The sequence below is a fragment of the Lynx rufus genome, unplaced genomic scaffold (assembly GCF_022079265.1).
Source record: "Lynx rufus isolate CCGP_SWC_20201006 ecotype Redwood Valley unplaced genomic scaffold, mLynRuf1.p SCAF_1, whole genome shotgun sequence".
Taxonomy (NCBI): domain Eukaryota; kingdom Metazoa; phylum Chordata; class Mammalia; order Carnivora; family Felidae; genus Lynx; species Lynx rufus.
In genome coordinates, this window is record NW_025814823.1 from 198,866,932 (window position 1) to 198,879,126 (window position 12,195).

The following is a 12,195-nucleotide window of genomic DNA, read 5'->3' on the forward strand; positions in this document are numbered from 1 at the left end:
GTGGATAAACATTAACATACAGCTTCGTAATTCTTTCAGTTTAATTATATTGTAAACAAATGTCTCGGATCACATTTGTTTTCAAAACTACTTTTAGAACTGTTTGATTTATTTTTCTGTTGCTCCGTATCTCTCCTGTTTTCACCAGAACTACACGCCATGCACCATGGAGTAGCACAGGGGTGCTGTCAGTGGCCTGAGTCTGCCCTGGCTCTTTCCACACCCAGCCTCTTCTATTCCCAGAGCCGTGCACAGACTCCCCGGCAGCACATGGTGGGTGCAGGGTAAAGGCGGCTACTTCCTCCCGAGGAGTATTTAGCGTGTGCGGAATGAGATAGCAAATGTTTGGAATGACCCAGAGACCAGCTGTTGATGGCAGTACTCCTACTAAAGCAAATCCTGAACCTCCAACGTCTCAGCCCTTCCCTTCAGCTGAAGCAGCACTCGGCAGTGCACTGTAGAAACTTAGCCCCCTGTGGGAGCCCAGGCCTGGGAACCTCCCCGACCTGCCAGGCTATTTAAAGCCGAGGATTATGCAGAGAGAGCAGATGCAGTACATTTTGCCATCTTCTGAAATCTAAACTTTTAAACAGCATCAAAGAACACAGATTAAAACTCTTTAATTCAGTAACTGTACTTTTAAAAGTGGTTTCTCAATACGAACTTATAAGGGTAGGAGTCAACACATATCTTTGTACAATCGCATAAATATCCACAGAACATATGCTGTTGTCAAAAATACATTCAAATAGGATTCAGTTCATCTTTTTAAAAATGGGGTACATATTTAGAGCTTTTTAAAAATAAAATTCATATCTGAACATTCCAATATTATGTTTAAGGCAGTGATAGCTGTAGTGAATCATAAATATATTTCAGATCCAATTTCGAAGTACTGTATTTTAACCTTCACACTCTATATTTACAAAGTTCCACTTCAATTAAAATTCACGGAAAAGAAGAGCTTGTCCAAGTGAAGGGAATCACAGCTTTTTTTTAGCAATATAAAGAGTCGTCATAAAATGGATAAGATATCAGTATGGTTCTTTTGCCATCAATTATTACAGAAGCAGATTCTGTGGCATTGTTGGAGTAACAAGGAAATAATCCCGAGTCTTCACTAGTCTGAAACCCACCTCCTAAACTGTCACTGTTTCGGGTATAAGAATAGCATTGCTTTGAAAGGTACTAACATTTAACAATTTTCCTCTCTGAGGGAGAACAACAAAAACAACCACAACATACCAGGAACTATGTCTCTACTTTTAATCTTCACAAAAACCATTTCAAATGTGGTTAATACAAACATTCCCTGTGGTACCATTGGCTGAACTCTAATCTTCCTGGAGCCGTGAGAACAGGAATCGATGTCAATTAGTCCCAACTGGATCCTTTACTTCCACCACCAGAATTCCATCGTGACAGAGGATGGCAGACAAATCTTTGGTCTCAATGCCATCTGGCAGCTTATACTGACGGGTGAAGCTTCTTGAGATAAAACCATGCTCATCCATTCTGGTTCCGTGCTGAGCCTTGATCAGCAGCCAGCCTTCGAAGGTCTGAATGATGATATCCTCGGGGAGGAACTGGACCACGTCCAGCAGGATCTGGAAGCGGGACTTGCCTTCTTGGGTCGGCATCTCCACCACTGAGTCCACCCGAGGAGCCTGGGCCGCCCTGGCTTTGCTCACGTCCACCGTGGTTGGCCCCGGCAGCGCGTATAAAGCATGATCCAGCCTGCAGTCTTCCAAACCCCGAGCTTCAAACTCCTCCTCGTAGCGCACCGGAGTCTCTATGAGGTGCCTCAAGATGATTTTTGCCATGGTCGGAGTCAAAGCCAGCATTGAACCGCTTCGCTTCGGTCTATGTGCCGTCAGGAGCAAACCCTCGCAGTTGCCTACTGACTGGATTATCAGTCGCAACGGCTCTTCGCTTGGAACCCTGCGCAGACGCAACTACTTAATTAGGCCTGCATCCTACCGCCACACACCCACTCTTGTCTTTTCACACGCGCTGACAATGAACGGCTATTTATAGGGTATGGTTCAAAGTTGCATTTAGCACACGGCCGGCTGAAGCTGCCCAGGCAAGGATCGCCCTTACATTCTCAGCTATCCTTGGCAAATGTGTCTGCTTTGCTTACCTCAAGAGAAAAGGAGAATTAGAATCAGAAACAGCATTTACAGAATTTCTGACTGTCCTTGTGAACTGCAGTGATCTAAGGGACTGTGACTTCTTACCATAGTCCAGAGATGTGTATTCATAATATGAGCTAAGACTTCTGTCTCCCTTGTCTCCAAGTGCAAAGCTGGGAGGGATGAATGTAGCTATAGTTGACTAGGAATTAAGATACACAGACACATATTCAAATTTCAGACATTCACCAAACTCTCAGCCCTCTGTCCTACACATTTTCTTTCCTTTCATCTTTTTCATCACTTGTCCTGAAGGGACATCTGAGCCAAGTCATCTGGGTTTATTATATTTGACTCATCAAAAATGAGATCAGTCGACTAAGTTAGATAATGATGTCAAACCTCAGATGGGGGTTGAGTGGGGCATAGAATGAGGAACTTAGTAATGAAAATAAAGCCACAGGGGAGAGGAAAATGTTAAAGCGTTGAACTACTTGATAGTTAGGCCCAGAAAGCTAAGAATGAGTCTACTTGTAGCTCCGCTATTAAAGTGGTAAAAATAAATGACCCATAATTTCTTAACTATCACACCCTTTATATTCAACTTATATTGAAAAAGAATGAGGCAACTTTTTACCCACTGCTGGAAAAGGATCTCCAAAATGTGCTAAGTAAAAACAGCATATGATATGCTACTACTTATGGGGTTTTGTTTTTGTTTTTGTTTTTTGTATAAGTAGGTATTTGCTTATATAAATAGAATCTCTCTAAAAGATATGTGGCTGAAGCCAGGGCTACCTCATGCAATGGTGACAGTAATTGGGAGGAAGGGGCTGGAGGGAGATTGGCTTTTCACTATGAACACATTTGTGCTTTTTATTCTAACAGTGTGTTTAACGTACAAATGCACAAGAAGGCTTAAAATATAGAAAACTTCCACTCCACGAAGGTTAGTATTTTCTAGATCAGGTAGACTCAGGAATAACTTTCCTTAAAAATCATATCCATTTTCTGGGGGGCCTGGGTGGCTCAGTCAGTTAAATGTCCGATTTCGGCTCAGGTCATGATCTCATGGCTCGTGGGTTCGAGCTCCGTGCTGACAGCCCGGAGCCTGGAGCCTGCCTCAGAGTCTATGTCCCCCCCTCTCTCTGCCCCTTCCCCGCTCTCACTCTGTCTCTCTGTCTTTTTGTCTCTGTCTCTGTCTCTCTCTCTCTCTCAAAAATAAATAACGTTAAAATAAATCACATCCATTTTCTTAGAATGAAAGAAAGATTTTTAAAAAATGAAACTTCAGAAAACAGGAGGGAATGATCTCCCTTAGCTCCTTTTTATTACTCTGAAAACCTCCACAGAAGACATTTTGGTGGGTACTTAAGAACATGCCCTAATAATGCTGTGCACACTCAGCTTTTTCACCTGCACTTTACAGGTTGGTGGCCCTGGAGGGAAAAATGTACTCTTTTAGACATGTCAACATCCTCTGACTCATAAAATATTGAGAGGTGTTTTCATCAGAGCTGCTCTGAGAGGTAAGAATTGAGCTCATTGCCCGTGACAGGAAATAGACAAGATAATAAGGATTTGGCTTTAAAGTACTAGACATAGTCATGGCAAAATTGAGAAAAAGGTACAGAGATTTTTCATATAACCCCTGCTCGCATACGTGCACAGCCTCCCCCGTTGTCAGCATCCCCCACCAGAGAGGTACATTTGTTACAACTGGTGAATCCACATTGACACATCAGGATCACCCAAAGTCCACAGTGGACATTAGGGTTTGCTCTTGGTGTGGTACATTATGTGCATTTAGAAAAATGTGTAATGGCATGTATCCACTCTTATGGTATCATACAGAGGAGCTTCAACTGCCCTAAAAATCTTCTGTGCTCTATCTGTTCACCCCTCCCTCCCCCAACCCTGCTCTAAAAAACTGCTGTAAAAAAGAAAGCCTATTTAAAAAATTAAAACTGAAAATCTTAAAACTAAAACTGCCTAAAAATAAACTCTTAAAAAAATTCTGTTAGGGTGGTCAGAGGAAAATGTATCCAATTAATCTTACAGTTTCTTGTCTCCAGGGACCTCTAAAATAGGCAAGGAGGACCGGATGTGAGTGGTGTTTCCACGTGGGATTGTGTGAGTTGCCTGGGTTAGGCATGAGCATCTGACGCAACATCCAAGACTTCTCCCAGCATTTTCCAAAAACTGCCCTTTGACCCTGCCCACCCCAGAACTGCCCCCCACTCCTCATCAACTACCTTGGCCCTTTCTCCCTCTGGAGAATCTACCAGGCTTCCAAACTGGTCTTTCTGCCCCAACTCTTGCCCGTCTCTCGGCCATGGGTTTTTTTGTTTTTGTTTTTTCTATAAATACAGTCTAGTACTATTTTCTCTTCCTTGTGATTTTCCTAATAACATTTTCTTTTCTCTAGCTTACTTTATTGTACGAACACAGTATAATAGATACAACATGCAAAATATGTGTTAATCTGCTGTTTATGTTATGGGTAAGGCTTCCAGTCAACAGAAGGCTATTAGTAGTTAAGTTTTGGGGGAGTCAAAAGTTATACTTGGATTTTCAGCTGTGCAGGTTATTGGCACCCCTAACCCCCAGCTATTCAAGGCTCAGCAGTACTTGGTCCCTGCTGACCTCCTCCTCACCTCTCTCCCTTGATCCTATGATTCGCCCACACTGTCTGTCCTTGAATACTACAGTTTGTTTCTTCCTCAGGCTTGTTGTGCTGGAGTCCCTTTTTCTTTGAAAGTTCCACTCTCAGAATGTCTCAAGGTTGCCCTTTTTGTACCATTCAGGCTTCAGGTCAAAGGTCATCTCTTCAGACAGGCCTTTCCTGACCATCCAGTAGGATCTTCCATCTGTCACTCCATTACAGTACTCTATTTTTATCTTCATCACCATTACCAGTATGTAAAGCCATCCTACTTATGAATTTATATTCCAGTTGGGGAAGGCAGACAATGGCAGTTTGAGGTCAGAAACATAGGGTTCATGGAACACCTGGGTGGCTCAGTCGGTTAAGTGTCTGACTTCGGCTCAGGTCATGATCTCACGGTTTGTGAGTTGGAGCCCTGCGTCACACATCAGACTGTTCTGACAGCTCAGAGACGGGAGCCTGCTTCAGATTCTATGTCTCCCTCTCTCTCTCTCTCTGCCCCTCCCCAACTTGCACTCTGTCTCTCTCTCTCTCTCACTCTCAAAAATAAACTTAAAAAAAAAAAGAAAAGAAACTTAGGGTTCGCTACTGTATCCCCAGCACCTAAGATAGTGCCTGGAAAACTATAGGGAAAAAAACGTCAAACTGCTACAGACTTTGTACTTATTTCAGTTGGCCCTTGATGCCACTGGGCCATCCTTCTGTGTACTTCGACCAGCTTCTCCTATTTCTCCAAAGTGGATACTGCAAATGTCTTCCACTCCTCAGGCTTTCCCTTGGGTACTGGTCTCACTCTCCCAGATGAAATGACTTCCCCTGAGGCCCTTCTATATTGATACCCAGACATGTCAGAAAGAGAGGAGCCTCTTTGCCTTGCTTATGATTCCCTTGTCCCCTCCCCCCTCCTCTGGGCTTTCATCCAGCCAGTTACCCCTTCCTGGGTATTCTCCAGTCTCTCAGAATCCATGCTCCATCAGCCTGAAATCAAGTGTGCCCCATCTTTTTAAAACAAGACCTCCTAGACCTTCTGTCACCTTTGAGCTGTTTATTCTCATCCCCTCACAGCCCATGTCCTTGGATTTGTGGTCTGTATTCAGTTGTCACCCTCCACACTGCTGCAGAGTGACTTTTGCCCTACCACCGACTCTGCCCTTGGTTAGGTCGGTCAGCCTCATTGCTAAGTCTGTACTTCACCTTTACCTTCCTTCACCTATTCAGCATTTGACATAAGCTTCTCATCAGGAAAGAGTGCACTGTTGTTTTCTTTTCTTAGCCCTTTCAAGAGGACCAGCAGAGTTTTATTCCATTCCATGCATTCTCTATGGGGGCAATGTCACCCACAAGGGGACAAAAATTGGTCCTTATAGAGAAAAAATTGCATATAATTTAAGATTATGTAAAATTTTAGCCATTAGATAATGGTTCCTGGCCCTCCGAAGGCCCACAGTACACAAACAGACACATGGTGTATCTGTGATATTAAATTTTCATGGGGGAGAAGGACGAGAATTGGATGAAAAAATGTTTTAAAATACCCTGGGGGGGGGTGCTGCAATAATAAAACAGGTGGGAAAGAGTGCCGTAGTCGGCTTCATGAATTGTTCATCCAGACCCCCATGCATAGGGGCTCATTTGAGGAGTCCAGTAACAGCTAGGCTTGGAGTCTAAGAAGGTTCCCTAGAAAGAGCGGTCTCTCAACCTGGATGAGAGGGATGATGGAGTGGGGCAGATGAAGCTTTGGGCAGGGAAGGTAAGGGGGGAGTTGGAGTGTTCCCTGCAACAGAGTGGCATGTTGCAGGACCTGGAGCCAGAATTCTGTGATTGCAGGACACAAAGGACTCTGTGTGGCTTCAGTGCAGAATCCAGGGGACAAAGTGGGAACATGAGGCTGGAGAGGTGAGCGTGGAAGGTCTTGTGTGTCATTTTTGTTGGGACAAAATAACATTTTCAAAGCTGCTTGAATTTTTACCAGTTGCTCTAGGAGTGAACCAGAATTCTGGGGGTGCTTTCTTCAAGTTTTTTATTTAAAGTCTAGTTAGTTAACAGACAGTGTTATATTGGCTTCAGGAGTAGAACTTAGTGATTCCTCACTTACAGACAACACCCAGTGCTCATCCTGACAAGTGCCCTCCTTAGTGCCCATCACCCATCTAGCCCATCCCCCATCTAGCCCATCCCCCACCCACCTCCCTACATCACCTCTGTTTGTTCTCTATTATAAGAGTTTCTTTTTTTTTTTTTTTAATTTTTTTTTTCAACGTTTATTTATTTTTGGGACAGAGAGAGACAGAGCACGAATGGGGGAGGGGCAGAGAGAGAGGGAGACACAGAACCGGAAACAGGCTCCAGGCTCTGAGCCATCAGCCCAGAGCCCGACGCGGGGCTCGAACTCACGGACCGCGAGATCGTGACCTGGCTGAAGTCGGACGCTTAACCGACTGCGCCACCCAGGCGCCCCTATTATAAGAGTTTCTTATTGTTTGTTTCCCTCTCTTTTTTTTTCCCCTTCCCACAAGTTCATCTTTTCTGTTTCTTAAATTCAACATATGAATGAAATCATATATTTGTCTTTCTCTGCCTGACTTATTTCACTTTGCATAATATACTCTGCTCCATCCGTATCATTGCAGATGGCAAGATTGCATTCCTTTTGATGACTAAGTAATATTCTATTGTGTGTGTGTGTGTGTGTGTACATCTTTATCCATTCATCAGTTGATGGACATTTTTTGTCTCTTTAAAATCAAAAGTCCTGCTGAAGATTTTTGTTTTGTTTTGTTTTACTTCCAAATTAAAGTTTAAGTTCTATTCTAGAATATAGGAGTTACCTTCATTAAGACCAAAATAAGTGCCTTTTTTACTTTTTTTTTTGCCTTTTTTACTTCCTACTTTTCTGACTGGACCCACAATAAGAAATATAGTTAGCACCTCCACCCAGTGAACACACATGTGCACGTACTGGCACAAAACACTTAGCTTTACTACATGTGATACAGTCTGATGGTCTCTATTCAATTCCATTTAGCTTAGCACTGAGTCTTGCAACTCACTAAGTTGATTTCAGTACCCCCAATTGTTCATAAACCACAGTTTGGAAAACAGTTAACTTTTTATGTTATTAAGCAAGGTGGTTTACCATCTTTATGGGATGAATTACTTCTCTGCAGAGACTGTGATGGTTTGAACTGGTTTTTCTCCCACAGCGGTGGTGAGACATTGAGGAGGTAGGGAAGTAAGAAGTAAGGCAAGGTCAAACAGCATGGCTCATGTCAAAGGATAAAGAGGTTAAGGAAGATAAGAATGGAAGCATAGATTTAGGAGCAAGGGTGTCTCTGACGTAACTAAGGGGAGAGTCAGAGGCAAGGTAGGGGCAGAAGTGAAAGTCCAGTGGGTCGGGGAGTGAATATTGCATACAGACTACAATTTCAAGGAGCCAGGTGGGAGGGGTTGGAAATAATTTCCTTGAGGCTGACATAAGCTCTGAAAGGCTTGTTTTGTTTCAATAAGATGCTTTTAAGAAAATTGACCAATAGTCTGCTGGAAAGGAGAGAGCTGGTTGGCAAGGGTTTCTGAGGGGGCATGGCTGATAGAGCTGAGAACTAGATGGCCAATATCATGTCTTAAACATTTCTTTTGAAGAATTCATGAATAATAAGGTTTTGTTCCACATTGGAGCCTGCTATCAACTAGGCTTTGGGGGAATTAAGAAAAGGGGCTGTATGCATGCTTTGGGTAAACCAGAGCCAAGGACCTCTGCTGCCTGGAGAAGCAGTCATGAGATGACAACAGACTGTAGCAGCAGTCTGGAAGGAGATAAAGGGATGGACACATTGGAACGTGCACCCAGGATGTTTGAAGGGATATTTGACTGGACCTCTTTACAATCTTGTAGGCTGGAGTCAGCTCTGCAGTGTTAGCTTTGGAGCCAAACTCCCATTAGGGAGTTTATACTTTATATAGGAGCCATAAGAAGCACTATTACATTTTAACAGGGTTTGAGAGGCCAGAGAAGGCAGTCTTCCTAAGACACAGCTTAGATGGCATCATCCTTCCTCTGATCAAGTACTTGCAGTGGTTTAGAGCTCTCTTATGGGAAAACTGTTGCAGTCATACAATCTGATCTTGACAATTCTGTCTAAAGCTACATTATAGGATTTCCTTCATCATATATTCCAAACTCTTTGGTCTGAGATTCAAGGCCCCCACCAATAGGACCAAAAAGATAGGTGGGGAGGGTTGCTCTGGATGGTCCCTATCCTCTAGACTAACTGCTCTGTTGTCCTCCAAGCACTCCTGCTTTTTCCCCCCTCATGCTATTTCTTTCATTTGGGATGCTTTAATAATATAATAATGGGATGCTGAATCATGGCCTTCCAAAAGATGTCCACATCCTAATCCCTGGAATTTGTAAATGCTCCCTTACTTGGTGAAGACATTGCAGATGTGATTAAATTAAAGGTGTTGACATGAGGTGATTATCCTGGGCCCCAAATGCCACCATAGGTGTCTTTATAAGAGAAAGGCAGAGGGAGATTCCATACACACATACACAGAGGAGAAAGCTGAGCACAAAGAACATGGAGCAGAGAGAGATTGCAGATGCTGGTCTTATTAAGATTTGAGTGATGTGGCCGCAAGCCAAGGAATCCCAGCAGCCACTAGACACTGGAAGAGGTGAGGAATGGATTCTTCTCAGGAGCATCCAGAGGGAGTCCGCCCTGCTGTTGGACCATTGGTCTCCAGCACTGGGAGAGGATAAACACCTGTAGGTAAACTGCACAGTTTTTGGTCATTTGTTACAACAGTCACAGGAAACTATACGGATGTCCTCATCCTCATCTTACTGCTGATGCTCTGATGTCCTTCCTTTAAGGCACAACACTCCCTCTCCCTGTTGACTGCCCACATAATTTCAGCAGAAAATAATCGTCCTGCATTTGCTGGGTTTGAGGTTCAACCTGCACCTTTGTTATAAACTCCTGGGTCTAATTTTACACATTATGAAGCTAGGTACTATGCTAAGAATCATGGGACATAGAGCAGGTGTTCAAGAGCTAGTGAATGAGAAATGCTTTGAAAGATTCTACTCATTCATTTGGTTTCTATGTGCTCATGACCCTTCAGGTCCACAAGTCTGAAGAAACAGCTTATGGTTCCTGATGGGAGTTATCATCCTGGAATCAGGTTTATCTGACAGTGCTCAGGAATGGACATGCTAGAGGAAGAAGTGCAGATTCAGAATGAACCCCAACTATGTTTACCCTGCCTTCCCCGAGTCCTTCTTGCTGGATTCACCAATGTACCCACTGTCAGGCTCATCACTGCTTCTGTTCCTGAATCCACTGTAGCCAAGGCAAATGACTTACCAATAGCCTCAGTTCACTGTTGCAGTGAAGCCAACCTTCCCAGACCCTGGGGCATAACTACACAACTGGGTATTGGCCTGCCCTCTTGAGTCTCCAGGCAAATTCCAAATCAGAGCCCTTCTTACTCTGGGAGTTAGCCCAATGTGTAAGGCTGAACATTCGCCAAGATTCTCTCATCACTTTGATTTCTCCCCTGCCAACTTCCGCAGCCCTTCTTAGGGCCTGGACCCCGTCCTGAATCTTAACCCATGGCTAGGGCTAGGGTACCTCTCTGGAGCCCACCTGTTCTTTCTGTAGGCATGGATCCTAGTTTCTGTGCTCTCCACCTGCTAGCCAGGCTCCTGCCAGACTGTCTGTCTTCTGAGTTCAGACACCACCTGGGATCATTGCCTGCCATAGAATGATGGTCTGTAACCATTGCCCAAGTGGCTGTGCCCTTGGACATAGTGGAGCCTGCAGTGCAGCCAGTGAGAACAGCCAGGTAGCCTAGCCACCCCACCTCATCCTCCTTTTCTGGACATTGATTTTATGAGCACCAGGAGATTCTAAGCACCATTGATTTTCTGAGCACCATTGATCTTGAACCATGTGTCTGTTCACTTGGGCCCATCTAATCTCTAACAAATCTACTACTTCATGGTGGTTAAGAACATGGAATAGGGGGGAATCCTTTGGCGTGTTACTTCACCTGAGTATATTGCAATTTCTTTGTCTCTACAATGGGGTTGTAGTGACAAAACATACCTCCCAAGGATGTTGGGAAGATTGGATTTGATTCTGGCCATAAAACACTTTCTCCATAAGGCATTGTGCTAAGTGATCAATAAATACAAGTGTTTGCAGTTGCCTTTCTAGATCACAAGGCTGGAAACTTGAAAAGTTATTTGTTTTGTATCAAAAACTTCAATCATTTTTCTCTGCTAATCTTTAGAATCCTCATGAAAAAGCATATAAATCTAATTTTTTTGAGCAATGCAGTTTACTGAAACCAAATGGTATTTAAGTGAAATAAAGTATAAAATAGTGGACACAGAAGAATGCTTTTGACTGTCATTGAGTGTTTGGTACAAGATTTTTACCTCCAAAATAGGACATCTACAAGCATCTGTCTTTGGCCCGCATTAGCACTCCCATTTGAAGAGATGTTTTCTAAGATATCAGAAGCTCCTTTCTGTTGCTAGGCAAGAGAAAAAAAGCAAAGCATGACATATTAGCTTCAGACTTGAAATAAGCAGAGATCTTCTCAGGATCTGTACTGAGCTGTAAAACTAAATCCAGATGTGATGTGACTTGGTGGTCGGAAAGTGAAGCCAAGAGGGGTTGCATATTTTTATGTGATAACTGCCCTCTGGTGGGAAAGACTAGAATTACACTGATAAGAGAAAACCATCTGAAATTCTAAATGAGCAATTCTTACTCATTTTGCCTTTTGACTTCATATTCCAAATAAAAGTCCTCATACACTAAACCCGTTTTACTCTTTGGTCTAACCTTTGAAGGTTTTAGTTCATTCTTATTGGGAGGGGGGAGCAAGATGAAGATTGGGAAATTTTTAAAGAATAAATGTTTAACCCTTGCTTTCTGATTGAAAACTGCCAAGCGTAAACTGTGCTGATTTTACATAAATATACCTAAAGAGGTATAATAGTAGTGTGATTAAAGGAACAGTTTTTAGGAACATAAAAACCTATATTGATTCCTCACTCCATTTGCTCCAGGGCAAGTCAGAACCTTTCTAAGACTTAATTTCTTCTATGCCAGGAAAATGGGAAAAATACATATACCTCCTAAGGTTGTTTTGAGGATTAGAAGGGATATCAAACACTTAGAATAGAACCCAACACATAGGAAGTGCTCAACAAATGTTAGATATTATTATTTGTAACACACAAGAGGAATGAAGCTCTTTGAGGGGAAAGCCGACCCATTTCGGTCAGTAGTGGCTATTTTTAAAAGAATAGCACGTAACATTGCCCATATTTCTTTAAACATTAATCAAGGTCTTGGCAAATATAAGATGTTACTG

The 12,195-nt window shown here is 43.0% G+C and overlaps 1 protein-coding gene across 1 annotated transcript; it reads right to left on the reverse strand.

Annotated features, from left to right (window-relative positions):
• Positions 1 to 1,370: 1,370 nt before the first annotated feature.
• Positions 1,371 to 1,844, reverse strand: HSPB3 (heat shock protein family B (small) member 3). Its single transcript, XM_047073709.1, has one exon. The coding sequence runs from the start codon at positions 1,842 to 1,844 to the stop codon at positions 1,371 to 1,373; it is 474 nt and encodes a 157-aa protein (XP_046929665.1).
• Positions 1,845 to 12,195: the final 10,351 nt, after the last annotated feature.